Source organism: Heterodontus francisci, chromosome 4, assembly GCF_036365525.1.
Source record: "Heterodontus francisci isolate sHetFra1 chromosome 4, sHetFra1.hap1, whole genome shotgun sequence".
Lineage (NCBI taxonomy): Eukaryota > Metazoa > Chordata > Chondrichthyes > Heterodontiformes > Heterodontidae > Heterodontus > Heterodontus francisci.
Window position 1 is genome coordinate 93,045,191 of NC_090374.1, and position 25,090 is coordinate 93,070,280.

Here is a 25,090-nt window from a genome sequence, read left to right on the forward strand (position 1 = left end):
CTCACCTACAAAAGTAGCTTGAAATACAGAAGCCAAAAATATATAGTCTCTTCTTTGGCCTCCTTGTCTCGAGAGACAATGGGTAAGCGCCTAGAGGTGGTCAGTGGTTTGTGAAGCAGCACCTGGAGTGGCTATAAAGGCCAATTCTAGAGTGACAGACTCTTCCACAGGCGCTGCAGATAAAATTGGTTGTCAGGGCTGTTACACAGTTGTCTCTCCCCTTGTGCTTCTGTCTTTTTTCCTGCCAACTGCTAATTATCTTCGACTTGCCACTCTTTAGCCCAGCCTTTAAGGCTGTCCGCCAGCTCTGGCGATCACTGGCAACTGACTTCCACATCTTGCGGTCAATGTCACAGGACTTCATGTCGCGTTTGCAGACGTCTTTAAAGTGGAAACATGGACGGCTGGTGGGTCAGATACTAGTGACGAGCTCACTGTACATGCGTCCTTGGGGATCCTGTCATCTTCCATGCGGCTCACATGGTCAAGCCATCTCAAGTGCCGCTGGCTCAGTAGGGTGTATATGCTGGGGATGTTGGCTGCCTCGAGGACTTCTGCGTTGGAGATACAGTCTTGCCACCTGATGCCGAGGATTCTCCGGAGGCAGCGAAGATGGATTGAGTTGAGACGTCGCTCTTGGCTGACATACGTTGTCCAGGCCTTGCTGCCGTAGGGCAAAGTACTGAGAACACAGGCTCGAAACGCTCGGACTTTTGTGTTCCGTGTCAGTGCACCATTTTTCCACACGCTGTTGGCCAGTCTGGACATAACAGCGAACGCCTTTTCCATGCGCTTGTTGATTTCTGCATCGAGAGACAGGTTACTGGTGATAGTTGAGCCTAGTTAGGTGAACTCTTAAACCACTTCCAGAGTGTGGTCGCCGATATTGATGGATGGAGCATTTCTGACATCCTGTCCATGATGTTCGTTTTCTTGAGGCTGATGGTTAGGCCAAATTCATTGCAGGCACCCGCAATCCTGCGAATGAGTCTCTGCAGACACTCTTCTGTGTGGGATGTTAATGCAGCATCGTCAGCAAAGAGGAGCTCCCCGGTGAGGACTTTCCATACTTTGGTCTTCGCTCTAAGACGGGCAAGGTTGAACAACCTGCCACCTGATCTTGTGTGGAGGAAAATTCCTGTTTCTGAAGACTTGAACGCATGTGAGAGCAGCAGGGAGAAGAAAATCCCAAACAGTGTGGGTGCGAGAACACAGCCTGTTTCACGCCACTCAGGAAAGGAAAGGGGTCTGATGAGGCACTGCATGCTGAATTGTGCCTTTCATATTATCATGGAATGAGGTGATGATACTTAGTAGCTTTGGTGAACATCCGATCTTTGCTAGTAGTCTGAAGAGACCACGTCTGCTGACGAGGTCAAAGGCTTTGGTGAGATCTATGAAAGCAACGTAGAGGACCGTCTGTTGTTTGCAGCATTTCTCCTGTAGCTGGCGAAGGGAGAACAGCATGTCAATGGTGGATCTCTCTGCTCGAAAGCTGCACTGTGCCTCAGGGTAGACATGTTCATCTAGCTTCTGGATTCTGTTTAGAGCAACTTGAGCAAAGACTTTCCCCACTATGTTGAGCAGGGAGACTCCACGGTAGTTGTTGCAGTCACCGCGGTCACCCTTGTTCTTATAGAGGGTGATGATATTGGCATCGCGCATGTCCTGTGGTACTGCTCCCTCATCCCAGCACAGGCAAAGCAGTTCATGGAGTGCTGAGAGTATAGCAGGCTTGATTATTTCAGGGGTAATGCCGTCCTTTCCAGGAGTTTTTCCACTGGACAGAGAATCAATGGCATCACTGAGTTCCGATTTTGTTGGCTGTTCGTCCAGCTCAACCATGACTGGCAGAGACTGGGCTGCATTGAGGGCGGTCTCAGTGACAACATTTTCCCTGGAGTACAGTTCTAGATAGTGCTCCACCCAGCGGTCCTTTTGCTTGTGTTGGTCAGTGATCGTGTCCCCTGATTTAGACTTGACGGGGGCGATCTTCTTGATGGTTGGCCCAAAAGCTCTCTTAATGCTATCATACATTCCTCTGATGTTTCCGGTGTCAGAGGCCAGCTGAATATGACTGCATAGGTGTTGCCAGTTGTCATTTTTACAGCGCCTGGCTGTTCTTTGTGCAGCGCTTCTGGCTACTTTAAGTGCTATGGATGTTAACTCGCTGGGTGGCTTTCTTGTCGTTCAACAGTGCAGTTTGCTTAGCGGCTATGACAGGTTCCAGCTCTTCAAAGTGAGATTGAAACCAACCTGCATTCTGCATCTCACGTTTGCCAAAGGTGGTCATTGCTGAGCCTTAGATGGCTTCTCTGATGTGGGCCCACTTGGTCTCTGCAACCCCTGCAGGAGTGTTCTGAAGGGCTTTTTCAAGTGAATTTAGAAACTTATGTAACAGCTGTGGATAAGAAAGTGAAATGGATAAAAGGTCACAAGACCTAACAGTACTTTGGATGTAAGAATGGCAGAGGGGAATCGTGGCAAAAATAATGCTCTGCTGTGCCCCCCTCCTCCAAAGGACGAGCTCCTGAGGACTCTTGTCTGCTCGGTTTTCATGCATGATGCTTGTGCTGTTGGCAACATTCATAAACTCAGGGTCCACATTTTTAGAATGGGTTCTGCATATTTTAATAAGGCCCCACAGCATGCGAGTGTGACCTTGTTAGTCAGGCTTAAATCATAAAATTGGGTGACTTGTGAATGTCTGGGGAGATTCAAGACTAGCCAGACAATATTCTATCCCCACCCCAGATCTCAAAAAGTATAAATGAGATGGGTAGATGAACAAAGAGATCTAGGGGTGCAGATTTACAAAAATGATTAAAACCTAGAGCATGCATAGCAAAAACTGACTTAAAAGTTTAATGAATCAGTAGGCTTCATCACAAAATGTGTAGAATATAAAAGCAAGAAAGTAATTCACAGCTCTAGTTTGGACCATTGTTTTCAGTTTTTGACCTCCCACCTTAAGAAGAGTTCTGGTCCAGTGGTGATTCACCAGCATGATACCTGGGGTGATAGGACTTTGCTATGATGTGAGACCTGATAAACTGATTTTATTCCTCAGAAATGAAGAGGCTAAGAAATAATTTTATTGAGGTGTTTAAAATAATTAAGCAATTTGAGATGATGATTGGGGAATGACTTTTCCCTTTAGCAGGAGAATCCAGAACATAACCTTAAAATTAGAACTAAACCGATTCTAAGTGAATCCAGCAAAAAGTCTTCCCATAAAAGGTTGTGAGAATGTACACTGCACTGCTCCAGGAATCCATAGATGCAGTATCACTCCAGGTTTTAAAGGGGAAAAGCTTTTTACTTGGGAAATAAGGATATATAGAGCTAGGTAAAAAAATAATTGCAGGGAATTGTGATTAAAAAGATAAAGAGTTACCATGCCTAACAAAATGGAAGAACAAGTTCAATGGGTTCATTGATCTACTTGTTCCTTCAGGCACACAATGAGCTGAATTTTGTGCCTCTGTCGAAGGCGGGTTCGGTGGCAATGGGGAGGATGGAGAATCATAGCGGAGCCATCTGCCCTGAAATCCGGTGTCATTCTGTAGTTTCCCGATTTTGTCAGAGGCGGGGAAGTTACCATAGCGGTATTGACACCCCTAAACAATGGCAACCTAATTCAAATTGCTGAAACGCTGTTTAGCATTAATTTGAATGTAATTATTTCCAATACTACTAATGGTCCGTAATTTTCTGGCTGACATGTGGCAATCACGTGTCTTCAGTTTTGCAACCCTTAAAATATGGCGACAACAAGGTGAGAGGCCCGGTGCCGCTAAAGGGAAGGTAACCTGACCATAGCAGCAAGGGGGAAGTAGTGGGTACTGTGGCCATTGCTGCTATGCTGAGTGTGCAAGGGGGTTTTATTGGGTGGGGGGTTCTGTGTACCAGGGGTGCTCTGCAAGGTGGTTCTGTGTATCGGGGTGCTCTGCAAGGGAGTTCTGTGTATCGGGGTGCTCTGCAAGGGGCTTCTGTATATTGGGGTGCTCGGCAAGGGAGTTCTGTTAATCGGGTGGGGGGCTCTGCAAGGGGGTTCTGTGTATCGGGTGGGGGGCTCTGCAAGGGGGTTCTGTGTATCAGGGGTGCTCTACAAAGGGGTTCTGTACATCAGGGGTGCTCTTACAAGGGGGTTCTGTGTATCAGGGGTGCTCTACAAAGGGGTTCTGTACATCAGAGGTGCTCTTACAAGGGGGTTCTGTGTATTGGGGTGCTCGACAAGGGGGTTCTGTGTATCGGGTGGGGGGCTCTGCAAGGGGGTTCTGTGTATCGGGATGCTCGGCAAGGGGGCTCTGTGTATCGGGTGGGGGGCTCTGCAAGGGGGTTCTGTGTATCAGGGGTGCTCTGCAAGGGGGTTCTGTGAATCAGGGGTGCTTTGCAAGGTTGGAGGTTGGGTGTATCAGGGGGCCATTACAGGGTATCATAAATGATGTTATAATGTGTGTGATGTCTCACACAGCTGGAAAAGATGGTAGACCAACATTAACCTTTAGTCTTGAGGCACATCAGGCATCCAAACGAGCAAAGATTGACAAACAATTTTGGCTAGACAAGCTCATCTCTGCATCTGAAGGGAGTCAAAGGCCCCAGGGAACCAGCCATAGGTTTCATACACCCAATGTTTTTGGATTCCCCCTTGCGTGTTGAGACACCTCTAATGGAGGTAGGCCCAAGAGGCAGCTATGTCTCTTAACTCTTAAATGTCCTCTGAAATGGTCTCGCAAGCCACTCAGTTGTATCTAACCGCGACAAAGTCAATAAAGAATGAAACCGGACGGACCACCCAGCATCGACCGAGGCACCGGAAATGACAACGGCAAACCCAACCCTGTCGACCCTGCAAAGTCCTCCTTACCAACATCTGGGGGCTTGTGCAAAAGTTGGGAGAGCTGTCCCACAGACTAGTGAAGCAACAGCTTGGCATAGTCATACTCACAGAATCATACCTTACCAACAATATCCCTGACACCACCATCACCATCCCCAGGTATGTCCTGTCCCACCAGCAGGACAGACCCAGCAGAGGAGGCGGCACAGTAGTGTACAGTAGGGAGGGAGTTGCCCTGGGAGTCCTCAACATCGTCTCCAGACCCCATGAAGTCTCATGGCATCAGGTCAAACATGGGCAAGGATAACCACCTACCACCCTCCCTCACCTGATGAATCAGTGCTCCTTTGAACACCACTTGGAGGAAGCACTGAGGGTGGCAAGTGCACAGAATATACTCTGGGTGGGGGACTTCAGTGTCCATCACCAAGAGTGGCTCGGTAGCACCACTACTGACCGAGCTGGCCGAGTCCTAAAGGACATAGCTGCTGGACAGGGTCTGCGGCAGGTGGTGATGGAACCAACAAGAGGGAAAAACATACCGTGACCTCGTCCTCACCAATCTGCCTGCCACAGAAGACAGGAACGGCGGCAGCTGGCAGACCTGCTCTCTCTCTCTGTGCACTGAGACTCGAAGAAAAACTTTCAGTGACATCACGGAAAATCTGCAAGGTGATTGGTTGGATGAGTAGCAGCTATTAGTGCATTTAAATAGCTTAAAAAATAAGGGGAAAGTTTTTTTTTGTTGAAAAAAAACCTCGAGTGATGAGGTGAGTACGACTAAAGTGTTTTTTTTTCATTCAGTGTAACTTATTAAGGACTTTAGATTGTTGTGGGTAGAACAAGGCCCCTAGTGTAATTAGTATTTTTTAATTAAGGGAGTAACTAATTAATCTAAAGGTAAGTCATGGCAGGAGAGCTCAGCCCTGTGATATGCTCCTGTTGCGCTATGTGAGAAATCAGGGACGTTTCCAGTGTCCCTGACGACCATGTGTGCAGGAAGTGTATCCCTCTGCAGCCACTGGCTACCCGCATTACGGAGCTGGAACTGCAGGTGGATTCACTGTGGAGCATCTGCGATGCTGAGAACATCGTGGATAGCACGTTTAGCGAGATGGTCACACCACAGGTAATGGCTGCACAGGCAGAAAAGGGATGGGTGACCACCAGGCGGAGTAGTAGGCGCAGGCAAGTAGTGCAGGAGTCCCCTGTGGCCATCCCCCTCTCAAACAGATATACCGCTTTGGATACTGTTGGGGGGGGATGGCCTCCCAGGGGAAAGGAGCAACAGCCAAGTTTGTGGCACCATGGAGGGCTCTGCTGCAAAGCAGGGGATGAAAAAGGGTGGAAGAGCTACAGTGATAGGGGATTCTATCGTAAGGCGTACAGATAGGCGTTTCTGTGGCTGCAAACGAGACTCCATGATGGTATGTTGCCTCCCTGGTGCTAGGGTCAAGGATGTCATGGAGTGGCTGTCGGGCATTCTGAAAGGGGAGGGTGAGCAGTCAGAGGTCATGATACGCATTGATACCAACAACATAGGTAGAAAGAGGGATGAGGTCCTGCAACAAGAATTTAGGGAGCTAGGTAGCAGATTATTGTCGACAGGAATAGTGCCGGAAGACTGGAGGATAGCAAATGTTGTCCCCTTGTTCAAGAAGGGGAGTAGAGACAGCCCTGGTAATTATAGACCTGTGAGCCTTACTTCGGTTGTGGGTAAAATGTTGGAAAAGGTTATAAGAGACAGGATTTATAATCATCTTGAAAAGAATAAGTTCATTAGCGATAGTCAGCACGGTTTTGTGACGGGTAGGTCATGCCTCACAAACCTTATTGAGTTTTTCGAGAAGGTGACCAAACAGGTGGATGAGGGTAAAGCAGTGGATGTGGTGTATATGGATTTCAGTAAGGCGTTTGATAAGGTTCCCCATGGTAGGCTATTGCAGAAAGTACGGAAGTATGGGGTTGAAGGTGATTTAGAGCTTTGGATCAGAAATTGGCTAGCTGAAAGAAGACAGAGGGTGGTGGTTGATGGCAAATGTTCATCCTGGAGTTTAGTTACTAGTGGTATACCGCAAGGATCTGTTTTGGGGCCACTGCTGTTTGTCATTTTTATAAATGACCTGGAAGAGGGTGTAGAAGGGTGGGTTAGTAAATTTGCGGATGACACTAAGGTCGGTGGAGTTGTGGATAGTGCCGAAGGATGTTGTAGGGTACAGAGGGACGTAGATAGGCTGCAGAGCTGGGCTGAGAGATGGCAAATGGAGTTTAATGCGGAAAAGTGCGAGGTGATTCACTTTGGAAGGAGTAACAGGAATGCAGAGTACTGGGCTAATGGGAAGATTCTTGGTAGTGTAGATGAACAGAGAGATCTTGGTGTCCAGGTGCATAAATCGCTGAAGGTTGCTACCCAGGTTAATAGGGCTGTTAAGAAGGCATATGGTGTGTTAGCTTTTATTAGTAGGGGGATCGAGTTTCGGAGCCATGAGGTCATGCTGCAGCTGTACAAAACTCTGGTGAGACCGCACCTGGAGTATTGCGTGCAGTTCTGGTCACCGCATTATAGGAAGGATGTGGAAGCTATGGAAAGGGTGCAGAGGAGATTTACTAGGATGTTGCCTGGTATGGAGGGAAGGTCTTACAAGGAAAGGCTGAGGGACTTGAGGTTGTTTTCGTTGGAGAGAAGGAGGAGGAGAGGTGACTTAATAGAGACATATAAGATAATCAGAGGGTTAGATAGGGTGGATAGTGAGAGTCTTTTTCCTCGGATGGTGATGGCAAACACGAGGGGACATAGCTTTAAGTTGAGGGGTGATAGATATAGGACAGATGTCAGAGGTAGTTTCTTTACTCAGAGAGTAGTAGGGGCGTGGAACGCCCTGCCTGCAACAGTAGTAGACTCGCCAACTTTGAGGGCATTTAAGTGGTCATTGGATAGACATATGGATGAAAATGGAATAGTGTAGGTCAGATGGTTTCACAGGTCGGCGCAATATCGAGGGCTGAAGGGCCTGCACTGCGCTGTAATGTTCTAATTCTAATTCTAAAAAATTAAAAAGCAGGACCTCAAAGGTTGGAATCTCTGGATTACTCCCTGTGCCACGTGCTAGTGAGTATAGGAACAGGAGGATAGAGCAGATGAATGCGTGGCTGAGGAGATGGTGCAGGAGGGAGGGCTTTAGGTTCCTGGATCACTGGGTCTGTTTCTGGCAAAGGTGGGACCTGTACAAGTTGGACGGGTTGCACCTGAATCTGAACGGGACCAACATCCTTGCTGGAAGGTCTGCTAGTGATGTTGGGGGGGCGAGCAGGGGAGTTTAAACTAATTTGGCAGGGGGATGGGATACCGAGTGGAGGTACAGTAGGGGGTGAGGCACAGACAAATATAAAAGAGAAACTGAGTCAGTCTGGAAGGCAGAGCAAATATCGACCTGTTAAGGCACAAGTGAAAAATGCAAGGCTGGATTGCATATATTTTAATGCAAGGATTCTTACTAATAAGGCAGATGAATTGAGGGCGTTGATTAGCACATGGGATTATGATATTATTGCTATCACAGAGACATGGCTGAGGGAGGGGCAGGACTGGCAGCTCAATATTCCACGGTATAGAATCTTCAGGCGTGATTGGTGAGGGGATAAAAGAGGAGGTGGTATTGCACTGTTGATCAAGGAGTCAATTACTGCAGTAAGGAGGGATGATATCTTAGAAGGTTCCTCAAATGAGGCCATATGGGTAGAACTTAAGAACAAAAGGGGGGCAATCACTTGGCTGGGCGTGTACTACAGGCCTCCAGGCAGTCAGGGAAAGATAGAGGAACAGATATGTAGGCAAATCTCAGACAGGTGTAAAAATAATAGGGTAATAATAGTAGGGGATTTCAACTTCCCTAATATTAACTGGGATAGTCTTAGTGCAAAAGATTTAAAGGGGGAGGAATCCTTAAAATGCATACAGGAGAGCTTTTTGAGCCAGTACGTAGAAAGTCCTACAAGAGAACGGACAGTACTGGACCTAATCCGAGGGAATGAAGCTGGACAAGTGGCAGAAGTATCAGTGGGGGAGCATTTCGGGGATAGTGACCATAACTCTGTAAAACTTAAGTTTGTTATGGAAAAGAACAAAGATCGACCGGAAATAAAGGTACTGAATTGGGGGAAGGCTGATTTCAATTTGATAAAATAGGATCTGGCCAAAGTGGACTGGGAGCAGCTACTTGTAGGAAAGTCTACATCAGGCCAGTGGGAGTAATTTAAAGAGGAAATAGTGAGAGTTCAGAGCCAACATGCTCCCATTAAGGTCAATGGTAGGACTATCAAGTCCAGGGAACCCTAGATGTCAAGGGATATAGAGTATTGAATCAGGAAAAAAAAAAGGAGGCTTATGGCAGATTCAGAGCACTGAAAACAGTGGAGGCATTAGAGGAGTATAGAAAGTGTAGGGGGGGATACTTAAAAAAAGTAATCAGGAGAGCGAAAAGGGGACATGAAAAAACATTGGCGGTCAATACAAAGGAAAATCCTAAGGCATTTTATTAGTCTATTAAGGGCAAGAGGATAACCAGGGAAAGAGTTAGGGACCAAAGTGGCAATCTGTGTGTGGAGTTGGAGGACATAGGTGAGGTTTTAAATGATTACTTTTCATCTGTTTTCACTGTAGAGAACGATGATGTAGGTGTAGAGATATGGAGGAGGATTGCAATATACTTAAACATATTAACATTGAAAGGGAGGAAGTATTAGATGTTTTAGCGGGCTTAAAAGTGGATAAATCCCCAGGCCCAGATGAGATGTATCCCAGGCTGTTGTGTGAGGCTAGGGAGGTGATAGCAGGGGCTCTGACACAAATTTTCAGATCATCTCTGGCCACGGGAGAGGTGCCAGAGGACTGAAGGACAGCGAATGTGGTACCATTATTCAAGAAAGGTAGCAGGGATAGACCAGGTAATTACAGGCCAGTGACTCTAACACCAGTGGTTGGGAAACTATTGGAAAAATTCTGAGGGACAGGAATAATCTCCACTTGGAGAGGCAGAGAATAATCAGGGATAGTCAGCACGGCTTTGTCGGGGGAGATAGTGTCAAACTAACTTGATTGAATTTTTCGAGGAGCTGACTAAATGTGTAGATGAGGGTAAAGCAGTTGATGTAGTCTACATGGATTTCAGTAAGGCTTTTGATAAGGTCCCGCATGGGAGATTGGTTAAGAATGTAAGAGCCCATGGGATCCAGGGCAATTTGGCAAATTGGATCCAAAATTGGCTTGGTGGCAGGAAAAAGAGGGTAATGGTCGAGGGCTGTTTTCGCAAGTGGAAGCCTGTGACCTGTGGTGTACCACAGGGATCGGTGCTGGGACCCTTGCTGTTTGTAGTGCACATTAATGATTTAGAGATGAATATAGGAGGTATGATAAGTAAGTTCGCAGATGACACGAAAATTGGTGGTGTTGTAAATAGCGAGGAGGAAAGCCTTTGATTACAGGACGATATAGATGGGCTGGTAAGATGGGCAGAGCTGCGGCAAATGGAATTTAATCCTGAGAAGGGTGAGGTGATGCATTTTGGGAGGACTAACAAGGCAAGGGATTATACAATGAATGGTAGGACCCTGGGATAGATCACTGAAGGCAGCAGCACAGGTAGATAAGGTGGTTAGGAAGGCATATGGGATACTTGCCTTTATTAGCCGAGGCATAGAATATAAGAGCAGGGAGGTTATGATGGAGCTGTATAAAATGCTAGTTGGGCCACAGCTGGAGTACTGTGTACAGTTCTGGGCACCACACTATAGGAAGGATGTGATTGCACTAGATAGGGTGCAGAGGAGATTCACCAGGATGTTGCCTGGGCTCGAGCATTTCAGCTATGAAGAGAGACTGAAAAGGCTAAGGTTGTTTTCCTTAGAACAGAGAAGGATGAGGGGAGACATGATTGAAGCATACAAAATTATGAGGGGCATTGATAGGTTAGATAGAAAGAGACTTTTTCCCTTAGCAGAGGGGTCAATAGCCAGGGGGCATAGATTTAAGGTAAGGGGCAGGAGGTTTAGAGGGGATCTGAGGAAAAAAATTTTCACCCAGAGGGTGGTTGGAATCTGGAATACACTACCTGAAGTGATGGTAGAGGCAGGAACCCTCACAATATTTAAGAAGTATTTAGATGAGCACTTGAAATGCCATAGCATACAAGCCTAGTAGTCAAGTGCTGGAAAATGGGATTAGAGTAGTTTGGTGCTTGATGGTCGGCACAGACACGATGAGCCGAAGGTCCTGTTTCTGTGCTGTATTACTCTATGACTCTATCTGTCCATGATAGTATTGGTAAGAGTGACCACCACACAGTTTTTGTGGTGATGAAGTCCCGCCTTCACATTGAGGATACCTCCATCGTGTTGTGTGGCACTACCACCATACTAAATGGAATAGATTTCGAACAGATCTCGCAACGCAAAAGTGGGCATCCATGAGGCGCTGTGGGCCATCAGCAGCACCAGAATTGTACTCAACCACAATCTGTAACCTCATGGCACGGCATATCCCCCACTCTACCATTACCATCAAGCCGGGAGACAAACTCTGGTTCAAGAGTGCAGGAGGGCATGCCAGGAGCAGCATCAGGCATACTTTAAAATGAGGTGTCAGCCTGGTGAAGCTACAATCCAGGACTACTTACATGCTAAACTGCGTAAGCAGCATCCGATAGACAGAACTAAGCGATCCCATAAGCAACAGATCAGATCTAAGACCTGCAGTCCTGCCACGTCCAGCCATGAATGGTGGCGGATAATTAAACAACTAACTGGAGGAGTTGGCTCCACAAATATCCCCATCCTCAGTGACAGGGCAGCCCAGCACATCAGTGCAGAAGATAAGGCTGAAGCATTTGCAACAATCTTCAGCCAGAAGTGCTGAGTTGATGATCCATCTCTGCCTCCTCCTGAAGTCCCCAGCATCACAGATGCCAGACTTCAGCCAATTCGATTTACTCCACTTGATATCACAAAACAACTGAAGGCACCGGATACTGCAAAGGCTATGGGCCCTGACAATATTCCAGCAATAGTACTGAAGACCTGTGCTCCAGAACTTGCCACGCCCCTCGCCAAGTTGTTCCAGTACAGCTACAACACTGGCATCTAACCGGCAACATGGAAAATTGCCCAGGTATGTACTGTCCACAAAAAAGCAGGACAAATCCAACCCGGCCAATTACCGCCCCATCAGTCTACTGTCTATCATCAGTAAAGTGATGGAAGGTGTCATCGACAGTGCTAACAAGTGGCTTAGCAATAACCTGCTCAGTGACACTCAGTTTGGGTTCCACCAGGGCCACTCAGCTCCAGACCTCATTACAGCCTTGGTTCAAACATGGACAAAAGAGCTGGACTCAAGAGGTGAGGTGAGAGTGACTGCCCTTGACATTAAGGCAGCATTTGACCGAGTATGGCATCGAGGAGCCCAAGCAAAACTGAAGTAAATGGGAATCAGGGAGAAAACTCTCCGCTGGTTGGAGTCATCCCCACCACAAAGGAAGATGATTGTGGTTGTTGGAGGTCAATCATCTCAGCTCCAGGACATCACTGCAGGAGTTCCTCAGGGTAGTGTCCAAGGCCCAACCATCTTCAGCTGCTTCATCAATGACCTTCCTTCAATCATAAGGTCAGAAGTGGGAATGTTCGCTGATGATTGCACAATGTTCAGCACCATTTGCGACTTCTCAGATACTGAAGCAGTCTGTATAGAATGCAGCAAGACCTGGACAATATCCAGGCTTGGGCTGATAAGTGACAAGTAACATTCATGCCACACAAGTGCCAAGCAATGACCATCTCCAACAAGAGTGAATCTAACCATCTCCCCTTGACATTCAACATCATTACGATCACTGACTCCCCCACTGTCAACATTCTGGGGCTACCATTGACCACAAACTGAACTGGAGTAGCCATATAAATACCGTGGCTACAAGAGCAGGTCAGGGGCTAGGAATCCTGTGGCAAGTAGCTCACCTCCTGACTCCCCAAAGCCTGTCCACAATCTACAAGGCACAAGTCAGGACTGTGAGGGAATACTCTCCACTTGCAACAACACTCAAGAAGCTCGACACCACCCAGGACAAAGCAGCCCGCTTGATTGGCACCCCATTTACAAACATTCACTCCCTCCACCACCGACACACAGTGGCAGCAGTGTGTACCATCTACAAGTTGCACTGCAGCAATGCACCAAGGCTTTGTCGACAGAACCTTCCAAACCTGCAAGCTCTATCACCTAGAAGGACAAGGGCAGCAAATGCATGGGAACACCACCACCTGCAAGTTCCCCTCCAAATCACACATCGTCCTGACTTGGAACAATATCACCGTTCCTTCACTGTCGCTGGGTCAAAATCCTGGAACTCCTTTCCTAACAGCACTATGGGTGTACCTACACACATGGACTGCAGCGGTTCAAGAAGGCAGCTCACCACCACCTTCTCAAGGGCAATTAGGGATGGGTGTTAAATGCTGGCCTGGCCAGTGATGCCCACATCCCACGAATGAATTTAAAAATTTTTTAAAATGCCTGACCCTGAAGCTCCACGACACAAACAGCAGCAGCCGGTCAGACGAAGAAGGGCCCAAGTACACCAGGGAGTCTACAGGACTCACATCACCTACCTCCAGATGTCCGAGGGGTCTCCCAGGCCGCAGCACACCACTGCACCAAGGAGATGATCGATGCCCTATTCAAGAGAGCCGGCGACTATGAATGACCCTGACAGTCAGGCCGAAAGGGCCATCGGTTTCAGGGTGATAGCTGGATTCTCACAGGTGCAAGGTAATAGATTGTATGCATATAGCCATCCAGTCTCCCACGGACCAGCCAGTCGCCTTCATCAACGTTCAACTGGTCTGCGACCACTGAAAGCATTTCCTGCAGGTGTGTGCCCACTTCCCAGGAAGCAGCTCTGGCATCTACATACTTCGACAGTCCGAGGTGCCTCAGCTTTTTAATACCCCTGCTTGCCTTCAGGGATGGCTTCTCGGGATGAGGGCTGCCCATTGAAGACATGGCTTCTGACCCCTGTGAGGAACCCTCAATTCAGTGCAGGAGAGGTACAACACTTACCACAGCTCCACCCGAGCAACCATCGAGCAGGCCATTGGGTTGCTGAAGATAAGGTTCCACTGCCTTGATTGATTTGGTGGAGCCCTGCAGAATGACTCAGTGAGGGTCTCACATATCGTGATGGTCTGCTGTGCTCTGCACAATCTAGCACTACAGAGAGGGGATGAAGATATGCCTGAGCGACAAACATCTTGCAAAGAGGAGGATATGGAGGAGAGACAGGGCCAGGCAGCTATGGAAGAAGACAACACAGCGATGAAGGCCCCTCATGGTGAGCATTACGCAAAGGAGGCAAGAGACAAACTCATAATGACTCATTTTGAGCCACCCTGATATCTACTCAATGATAATGCAATAAAGACTGACCTTCATGCATGTCGTCTACAGTCTCCTACGCTTCTGTGTTACCTGAATGCCTACCAGGTACATTGTACACTAGGATCCATGGGACAGCATATGTAGAGTAGTTCTTCAGTCACATTGCCATGATAATGAAAGCCGTGGTCACATTGGTACCATACTAAGGGATATGCTGGAATTCAGAGGTTCACAATTAAGACATGGTGGAAGCCGGTTTTCGCACAATGAAGGCTAATGATTGGTGAAAAAGAGGATTTAATTATATAACATATTGGCGTCACCCATGGATATCCATGTGTGGCTAGGTGATTCTCTTTATACGTTTGTGGGTGCTCCTATTCAGTGTGACCCGGCGCTAGCAGCTGTGCTGGAGGCAGGCTGCTGATCAGGATGCCCCTTGGCTTGAGCTGACTTCGACGGCCATCCTCTGGCTGCCTGAGCGTATCCTGCACTGACACAGGACTCTGCTCAGGCATCGCAGCTGCTGGAGCTGGGCTCATTAGCAGAAGGGCTGAGGAGCCAGTGTCTACACTCGAAATGTCCTGAGGAGCGCCGCCAGAAGTGGAGGGCCACCTCTCCTCTTCTTTGTCAAGGCTCACAGGAACCTCCCTGCTCACCAAAGAAGGAGGAGGAGCAGGAAAAGTCTCCAGACTCCTGTACCTTCTCTCGCCTTGCCACTGCTGATCTAAGCTCATGGTCAAGGCAAGGGTGTGCAAGTCCTGGCACATCTGTGGAATCTGGCTCTCCATGAGGGTCACCAACCTCTTGATGGAGGAAGCCATGTGCTGTCTGCCTAGGACATGGCAGCCATCATGGCATGGATGGACTCCTCCATCATCCGCTCAAGGCTACACATAACCTCTGGCATCTCCACCAGATGTTGTCTTACTTCTCCCTGCAACTCCAGCATGCTCTGTGCTTTGACACCAGAGGCTCATCATCAGCCTGGGGCTCAGCCTGGGGGTGGCCACTACAGTCCTCCGACTGCCAGAGACCCTGACTGCCTCAGCCAGATTCTCGGGTGCATGTGTGGTGCTCTCACCAGCTTGTGACTCTGATCTAAAACCGAGCGAGTACCCACCAAGGCGAAAGTATCTACGCTGGTGGAAGGTGCAGGAGAGTCATGGGACGGTGCATCCTCTCTGAGTGCTGCTCCTCCTCAGAGGCTGAGGGGCTGCAGACACCTGTGCATGCCAACCTGCAAGGTACAAGAAAAACATGTGCAGGTTTGGCTGCACATATCCCATTAAGGACAACATGCCAAAGGTAGCTCTCCATCATTAATGAATTTTTCGATGAATGGCAATAATCACTCTCTTGTGCAGGGACCCCTATCTCCTCGTCTGATAAACCGCTTTGGCACCCCACTAGTTCAAGGGCCTCTTCTTCAGCCTGGCTGAGACGACGCATGTCTGGCACACTGCCACCAGTCCTGGCCACCTCCTCCCTGTTATGGGCCCTCCGTCTGCAAAAAGAAGGATATTACAATTATAAATTGGTGTACATTTTACCAAGACTGTTCTGCTAACATGGGCCCCTTGTCACCAATTGAGGATGTGTATCTCATACTGACTCACTGTGTCATGCATCTATTTGGGCTGATGTGTAAATGAGGATGGCTTGTTTCACAGATGCAGCCGTGTATCTATCATTATTCTGTTATTACCTCCCTGCCTTTGAAATGGCAGTGGTACCCTCACCATGTCGCACACCCTGTAGTGACAACCAAATTCCGCAAAGCAACTTTGGAATGTGACACTGACCTGGGCTGAATGCAGGAGGTCATTGACCCTCTTCTTGCACTGCACCCAGTTGTGTCAGGTGACCCCATGGCTGCTGACTTCCTCTACAATCTCCGTCTAGGTTTGCTTGGCCAGGCAGGAGGACCTCTTGTCATCGCTGGGGAAGAGGACCTCCCGCCTTTCCCTTGGAGCCTGGAGGAGAATCAGCAGGAAGGCATCACTGAAGCATGGAGCTATCCTTGCTCGGACCTCTGACATCCTCAACAGTCTTCCCGGGGGACCTGTTTGTTGAAGTTGCAATTGATGTTAATTTAGAAACATTTCCGATGAATGAGCTGCTGTGGGATGCAAGGAAAGCGTGAATGCAGGGCTGGCAGTTTTTAAAGATGGCACCAGCACTTGCTCCGATGTCAGCTGACGCTGTGATCATCGTCTCACCTGCCGTCCCCACCATGTGATTAGGGGGGACGTCCGCCTACATTATATTAAATGGCCACCCACCCCTTAATTGCGGCAGCACGGCCACTCATATGACACGTGGGACCACCACCATTTTGCATGCCCACCGCTGGGATCGGGGGTAGCATCATTAAATTCAACCCAATGTGTGAGCACAATTGGAGATTCTCCATTGATAACATTGAGGCTTTGGGGTCCAGAAATCCAAGATGCAATATAGACCAGTTCTGAAGAATTTTAAAACATATGTGGCACAACCATGGGTTTGAGATTCTGAAATCTCAGCAGAGACCAGTGGCTACCATCAAGACTGAGACTCCCACAGCAGTATTCCTGCAGAAGCAGAAGAACAGAAGGTGGCTGTCAAGTCACCACCACTCTCTTACTCATAGCTCCATCTGAGGAAGTGGCAGGAGAACCACCCCATTGTGCATTGAAGAACCATCAGGTTTTGGAACACCATAGAGGAAGAGGAATAAGTACCATAGATATACAGAAATCCAAAAATAAAGCAAGGGAAGGAAGTTACTAGATTCAATACAAATAATGAGACTGAAGATTGACAATATTCCAGGACTTCAAGGTTTCCACCTTAAGGTATTAAAAGGAGTAATTGAGTAAATTGCAGATTCTTTGGTCATGATCTTTCAAAGCTCTCTTGATTTAGGAATTGTTCCTTGGATTGGAAAATTGCAAATATCACTCCATTGGTTAAGAAAGGGTAGGACAGGAAATTATAGACCTATTCATTTGACTAAGTAGATGTTTGAAATTCATCACTGGTGTCTATCAATATTTGCAAAAAAAAAGATTTCATGTGAAGCTTTCCTCCAGTGCCTCGCCATCACCCAGCTGGGTGGGATGACACTCACCTGTTTCCATTCTCATCTATCTAATTTTAGCTGGAAAATCGCCTACAATAGCTTCTCTTGCTACTCCTGACCATTACCTTTGGAGTCCCCCAAGGATCTACCTTTGGCTCCCCTCTATTTTCCATCTACAATGATGTCCTTCGGTGACATCATGCAGAAATATAATGTCAGGTTCTATATGTACGCTGATGACACTCGGCTCTACCTCACTACCACCTCTCTCAACCCTTCAACTGTTTCTAATTTGTCACGCAGCTTGTCTGAAATCCAGTACTGGATGAGAAGAAATTTCCTCCAATTAAATATTGGGAAGATGGAGCCATTGTCTTTGGTCCTCACCACAAACTCTGTTCCCTAGGCATCAATTCCGTCCCACTCCCAGGTCACTGTGTGAGGCTGAACCAGACCATCTACAGCCTTGGCATTCTATTTGCCTCAAAAGTGAGCAACTAACCACATTCCAGTGCCATCATCAAGACTGCCTACTTCTACCTCCATAGCATCATCAGGTTCTGCTCCTGCCTCAGCTCATCTATTGCTGAAACCCTCGTCCATCCCTTTGTTACCTCTAGACCTGACTATTCCAATGCTGTCTTGGCTGGCCTCCCCTCTTCCACCCTCCATAAATTTGAACTCATCTAAAATTTTGCTGCTCATAGTCTAACTCATACCATGTCCTGTTCTCCCATTACCCTCATGTACGCTGACTTACAATGGCCCGATTTTAAAAATTCTCATCCTTATTTTCAAACCCTTCCATGGCCTCTCCCCTCTCTACCTCTGTAACCTCCTCTGGCCCAAAATCCCCTGAGATCTCTGTGCCTCTCCAATTCGGTCCTCTTGCACAGCCCTAAGTTTATTCATTCCACTATTGGCAGCTGTGCCTTCAGCCATCTGGGCCCTAAGCTCTGGAATTCCCACCCTAAACCTTTCCACCTCTCTCTTCTCCTATAAGATGTTCTGTAAATCCTACCTCTTTTTCCAAGTATTTGGTCACCTGCTCTAATATCTCCTTATATGGCTCTGTGTCAAACTTTGTTTGGTAACGCTCTTGTGAAGTGCCTTGGGATGTTTCACTATGTTTAAGATGCTACAGAAATGCAAATTGTTAGAATGATTCTGAACCTGAAAGTTTGTGGATTCATTTTGATGAGTATGGACCCAAAATACTAACTATTTTATAACAAATGCTGTCCAATCTGCTGTGGTTTTCTAGCATTTTCAATTTTTATTTCAGGTTGCTGGCATCAGAAATGTTTTATTTTCCTTTATGTTCTTTTTGAAAACACAGATACCTTTCACCTCTGACCCATTGTGCATTCAGGCACTCATACTGGTCCACTTCAAGGATCATACATATTGCAAACATAGTTTTAGAATTTGTGAGATCAAAATCTGGGAATCTGGGCATAGTCCAAGTGTTTCAACTCCCCTTCCTCACTGAAATCACGGGCTGGATTTTATGCAGCCGGCAGTGGTCCCGACGCCGGGCCCAAAAGGCGAGGGAAATCTGCCTTGGCTCTTTGGAGGACACCCCGGGCTGTATTTAATGGCGCTTGGGCAATTAATTGCCTGGCACCTGGGTCCCCATCCCTTTAAGGATGGGCATCCCACCTCCAAGAGCTGCCAGCCAATCAGAGGGCTCGCAGCTCAGCAGTGCCACCAGAAGCAGTGGCTACTGCTGGAACTGCAGCAGGCACTTGATGAAGAGCAACCATGGAGCCTGGATTCAAGGTAGGTGGGGGCAGGCTCACCGGGGCCACTCAGGTAGGCCATATCAAGGGAGGGGTGTGGGTTACTGAGGGCGGGGGTGGGTGATGCCTCAGGGGTGGCCTTTGCCACCAGAGGTCCTCTTTGGGCGGCCAATTGCCAAAGTGGGAGGGCCCCCCCAAGTCCCCAATTTTAAATGCTAGAGGCGGTGGGAAGAGGCCCTTGATGGCCTCTGGGCAGGAATGCCATCCTCAGCCTTCCCTGCCCTGGACTAAATTCAAAGGTGTTGGATAGGCACCGGGGACTCCAGTCCCACCGCCCCCACTTCCCACGCAATTTTATGGGCCACCCTGCCTCCGTTCCTGTCCCTAGGGGGCCCATAAATTTCGGGCCCACATATGCAAAAGGCTTCTCATTTGCTGGTCAATCTGTTGGTTTTGGAACTGCATGATGAGTGAGGACAGGGAGCCTTGATGAGATGTTCAATGAAGTTGCTATCCATTGTCAGTCAACAGGCTGCTGTACCTTCTGCTACTCTATGCCAATCAACCAAATATGGCTGCATGACAACCCACTGTAGGAGACTGGTAAGACATCATAAACTTTAGGAACCAGTTTAGTGACAGCACAATAAAGCACAAGACAAGAATTAAAATTCCTCAATAATGTTGAGACCTACAAAGAGTTTGAAAATGCATTTAGAATCACAATTACTTCACTATTCCAGTGTATTGTGTCAGAGTATCATGCAAGTTTCTGTGCATGAGACAATTTCTGCCATTCCTTTTTAGTTGTTGCAGTGGCCTGACTCATACAAGTAAAACATTCACCATTGCAAAACATAGATAGTTGCAGTGTTCCCAGAACATTACACAAATGTGTCTGGTGATATTAAAAAAAACTTGCATTGTTCACAGGTGGTTTTGATTACAATCACTTCAGCATAAAAAGTAATTTACAGGCAGAGTATTAACAGCAGACAGCATCATTGAACATAGTCATGTGTTCTGCTCATTGTACTAATGAAAAGAAGAAAATGCTTCTCCTTATATACTATATTTCCTTAGCAAGCTGGAAATTTCCCTTTTCTCCCCAATTGGTTTCTTTACTGCATATTGCCTTAATCTCTAGTCTAATTTTTAGTTTCTTACCTATTTGGCATGCATCAGCAACCTTCAACCATTCTGTACTTATGGCAACAGTGCAGTCTCCCTGCTGTTGTAACAGTCACTGTCTGAGAGTTTCTATTGGCAGAGACTTCAAGTTTCAGCCCCAAGGCCTTGTTTAGTAAACTGGTCAATTTTGAACATACTAACTTTTGCTAGGATAATCTTTAACTCTTCATCTTTCTCTCTCTCATGTATTGACAGCTGGTGTGGCAGTTCACATGCAATCATTGTGATAATGGCTTATTTATCACCAGTGTACTTCTTTTCAGAACATCAGAATACCAAGGTTCCATCACACTACTGCAAAGTCAGGCATTCCCTTGAAACCAATACCTCTGTTAGAGACTTAAACCCATGAGTATTAACAGATGGCTCTGTATAATGCCAGCATTTTCAGCACTACAAAAGCAATAGGAAACTACTTAAGTTAAATGTTTTGAATTTTTAGATGTTTCTGAAAGATTTGAAGATGATGGTAAATGGAAAGTTACAACATTTAACACCAGTGTGAAGATGTCCACTTATACAACTGCTTTTGCTATTTGTGACTATGATTACATTAACACAACTTACCAGGACATAGAGGTAACTATCAATGATCTTAATATTTGTAATTATTTCTATGAGTGTTATGTGTAATTTTATTTCCTTTTGAAATTTTAACTCTGCTAAATTAACAATATCATATTTAATTCAAGTTGAAAACAAATTGAGTTAATAGAAAGAGAACCTGAAATGTTAACTCTGCTTCTGTCTCCACAGATGCTGCCAGACCTGCTGAGTATTTCCAGCATTTCTTGTTTTTACTTCAGATTTCCAGCATCCACAGTATTTTGCTTTTATAATAGAAAGAGATGTTTCTGAACTAGGTTAGCAACTTTTAAAAGGAAGCCACTTTGAGGAAAACCTTAAAAAAAGAAAAACTTTGGGCTGGATTGTGTGCTGGAGGCATGGCTCGTGGCGCCGGGCCGAAAAGGCAGGGTGACCCCACCCCATCTGCCTTTTCGTGCCTCCCACACACCCCCCAACCCCTTCAGATCAATCCTCCGGTCTTTATAAATCAAAGTTTCAGGAGGCAGCATCCCTGTCCGTTTAATGACAGGGATCCCGCCTCCGTGAGTTGCCGGCCAATCAGAGGGCCAGGAGCTCAGCAGTATCAGCAGCACCACCAGGGGCGTGACCACTGCTGGTACTGCAGAGGCCTCAGACCAAGGCCCAGCTTGTTTCAGGAGGCAGCATCCCTGTCCGTTTAATGACAGGGATCCCGCCTCCATGAGCTGCCGGCCAATCAGAGGGGCAGGAGCTCAGCAGTATCAGCAGCACCACCAGGGGCGTGACCACTGCTGGTACTGCAGACGCCTCAGACCAAGGCCCAGCGTTGTAACACTGGACAAGAGTTAGGTGAGGAAGAGTCGCTGTGGCCAGTCTGGAAGGCCCCGGCAAGGTGGGGCTGGGGGGGTGGTTTTGCAGTCCAGGGGAAGGGGGTCCCGGGGGGTGAATTGGTTTCCGATGGAGGGACAGGTCCTCTGTGGGCCACAAATTGCCCAGAGAGGAGAGAGGCCCCTCTTCAAGCCTGCAGAGAGGGCATATCATGTTACAAGGCGATCTTCCCGCATGGTGGAGCCCCACCCCCCACCGTTCACCGCCCCCGCCGCTGGTAACATTCCGGTGGCGCAGGGCGAGGCTCTTAATTGTTCATTAATAGGCCACTTAAAGGCCTCAATTAGCCTCTGGGCGGGAAGGCCATCATCAGCCTATCCTGCCCCTGGGAAGAACGCTGGGTGATGGGGAGGTGACGGGCCCTCCGCCCCGCCACCAGCCACGTTACTCCATGCCACCACCAGCAACCCCCCCCCCCCCACCCCCGCCTTTGATTCTGCCTCATGGAACCACACAAAATCCAGCCCTTGGCTTTAAAAAGGTTAGGGCATGTGAAATAAAAACAGAAAGTGCAAGAAATACTCAGCAAGTCTGGCAGCATTTGTGGAGAGAGAAACAGAATTATCGTTTCAGGTTGATGACCTTTCCTCAGAACTGGCAAAGATTAGAAATGTAATAGGTTTTGAGCAAGTGAAGTGGGGTAGGGTGACGGGAAGTTCTCTGATAGGGCAGAGGATGGGAGAGATTAAATGACAAAGATTTCATGGGACAAAAGGCAAAGGGAGTGCAAATAGTTGTAGTAAAAGACAAAGCTTTTGACCAGAGAGAGTGTTAATAGCAGAGTAATGAACAGCTCTGTATGAAAACAAAAACATGAAAAGCAAGTTTAAGACCAGCTGTCATGTTAGGCCCCTACTTGCCAAGAATGAAGCACACTAATTTTGTCATGAACATTGATATTAAACTGTTACTGGAGAGAAGAAAGGACTTGTTAAACAGATCAGCCGTGACTGGAAAAGACATTTGCATATTAACAGATGGTAATTGGAAGGACAAAGGACCATTCCCTGACACATTAAACCCACAATGGACCTTGATCACCAGGCATTGTGTGTAAGAGGAGCATTGCAGAGACTGCTAAGGTGAAACAATCCAAGTCGTGGTCAGACCAGTTAGTCACATGACTAATCTGCTTGGCAACGTGTTTTTTTTTCTGAATTGTGCAAACAGTTTGAACTGAGAGTCTCTGTTTGCTCCTGGACTGAGAAGATCTCTCCTGTTTGCTCCCATCTCTTTCTCACAAACCTCTGAATCCACTGAAGGCTCATGAACCCCAAGAGAGAAAAGTCTCCGACAGTGAACAAGGTTTCAGAATAATACTGGGCCCCTAAGAATCTACCTACAATCAAGGACTCTACAGTGAGCTCGAAGAACCGTAACAAAAACTCTTCAGATATTGCCTCAAACTTTTCCACTTTATTTTTCTTCTGCTCTTTTCTGTCTCTACTTGCATGTGTGAATCGCTTATGCATGCTAGCATGGGCACCCCATGTATCCATAAGCGTCAACTGACTTAGAGTTTAGGTTTAAGTTTAATAAATTTCAACTTTTCTTCTTTAAACCTAAGAAAGCCTGTTTGTGCTGGTTTCTTTGCCTTATAATTAGAAAGCAGTGAAAGCCTGTTACAGTAAGGCCAGGTGAAGGATGAGAGGGTCCCCTAGACACCTTTCTCACCTGGTCAAAACAGAAATGTGTGTGCTAGCATCCAGAATTGACCCACAGGCAAACGAGAGAAATTGGAAGTGGGAAGCCAAATTGTTCTCAGACAAAAAGAACAATTTTTCAATACACGTTTTCTTGTGTTTGTGTGTGCTTGAATAATAACATGTCTGCAACTGAAGCTTGTGGCTCCCGAAGGCACAGTGAAGTAACTTGGGATAAGTTAAAAGCACTGTCTATGGAGGAGCTGAGAAAAATGGCTGAGCAGTATAGGATCACTGTACATGGCATTGCTAGGAAGTCTGAAATCCTAAAGCAAGTGGCCAACTATTTTTCCCTTGAATCTGAAGAAGCAGAAACAGGGTTAGAAGTAGACCTAGACAAGGTGTTGCTAGCAAAGATACAATTGGAACAAAGGAAACTTGAATTTGAAGACAGGGAAAGAGAAAGAGAGAGTCAGGAGAGGCAGAGAGAGAGGCAGGAGAGGGAGAAAGAAAGACAGGAGAAGGAACGAGAGGGAGAGGAGAGAGAGAGAGAGAAAGAATATTCCTGAAGGAATGTGAAGAAAGAGAGTTAAGGTGGCTTCAGTTACCTCGGGGGCGACAGAGTAACCCCAGTAAAAGCATGGCCAATATGGAGGAGCGTAATTCAGGGCTGGGTATAGAATTCTTAAAACTGGCTCAACTAATTCCAAGATTCAAGGAGGAGGATGTAGAGGAATTTGTGTGTCCTTTGAGAAACTTGAAAGGCAGCTAAAATGGCCAGCTGAGACCTGGCCTCTTTAACTACAAAGTAAGCTAACTGGAAAAGCCCATGAGGTTTATTCCCTGTTGCCAGATGAGAGTTCATCAAATTATGAACTGACAAAAATGCTATCCTCGGGGCATATGAATTAGCACCCGAAGCTTTTCGCCAAATGTTTAGAACTCTCAAGAAGCAAGCTAATCAAACTTATCTGGAGTTTGAAAGAAGTAAGCAGCTGGTTTTTGACCAGCGACTGAGGGCTCTCAAAGTACAGCTCAGCTATGAGAATCTCAGAGAAGTAATTCTGTTAGAGAAGTTTAAAAACTCTCCATAAAGACCCATGTAACGGAGCAACAGGTTCAGAGAGCCCAGCAAGCGGTTGTTCTGGCCAATGAGTTTGCTTTAATTTATAAGTCGGTTTCCCAGGGGAAAACCCTTCCAAGTCACCCCCACAAATCCGAAAAGGACAAAGGGTGGGAAGGTGATAGGAGCTCAAGCCGTCCAGGGCAAGAACAAAAAGCAGGAGACCCAGGGGGCCCTCCTCTAGCCGAAAAAGAAGGTACTGTGAGCAAGAGTGAGACCCGGAGACCTGTGTGCTTCCATTGTAATAAAGCAGGTCATCTAAAAGCTGACTGCTGGAAACTAAAGGGAAAACCTGTACAGTTAATCAGGGCACACCCTCTCAATGAAGACGGGACCTTGATGGAAAGCACAGCAGGACAACTGTGGCTTTAACTGCAGTAAGAGTGAGACCCAGGAAGCTTACAGCTGCAAGTGCAGGAGAATTTAATAGGATTCCTGAAGGTTATCAGGATTTTATATTTGAAGGGAAAGTAACCGCATACCCCTCAAGTAGGGCAAGCAAGCCCATAGTGATTCTCAGGGACACAGGGGCCACTAGATCCCTTTTACTGGCAAATGGCCTGACCTTTCCCCCAGAGAGTGCAGTGAGCACCAGAATGGTGGTGAATGGTATTGGA

The 25,090-nt window shown here is 47.1% G+C and overlaps 1 protein-coding gene across 1 annotated transcript in view; it reads left to right on the forward strand.

Annotated features, from left to right (window-relative positions):
• LOC137369147 (aminopeptidase Q-like) overlaps window positions 1–25,090 on the forward strand; it is a 249,146-nt gene that overhangs the window by 72,363 nt on the left and 151,693 nt on the right. Inside the window, exon 3 of the mRNA XM_068029875.1 lies at window positions 20,716–20,852. Within this exon, the coding sequence (XP_067885976.1) occupies window positions 20,716–20,852 (137 nt within the window). The remainder of the gene's footprint in view (window positions 1–20,715; window positions 20,853–25,090) is intronic.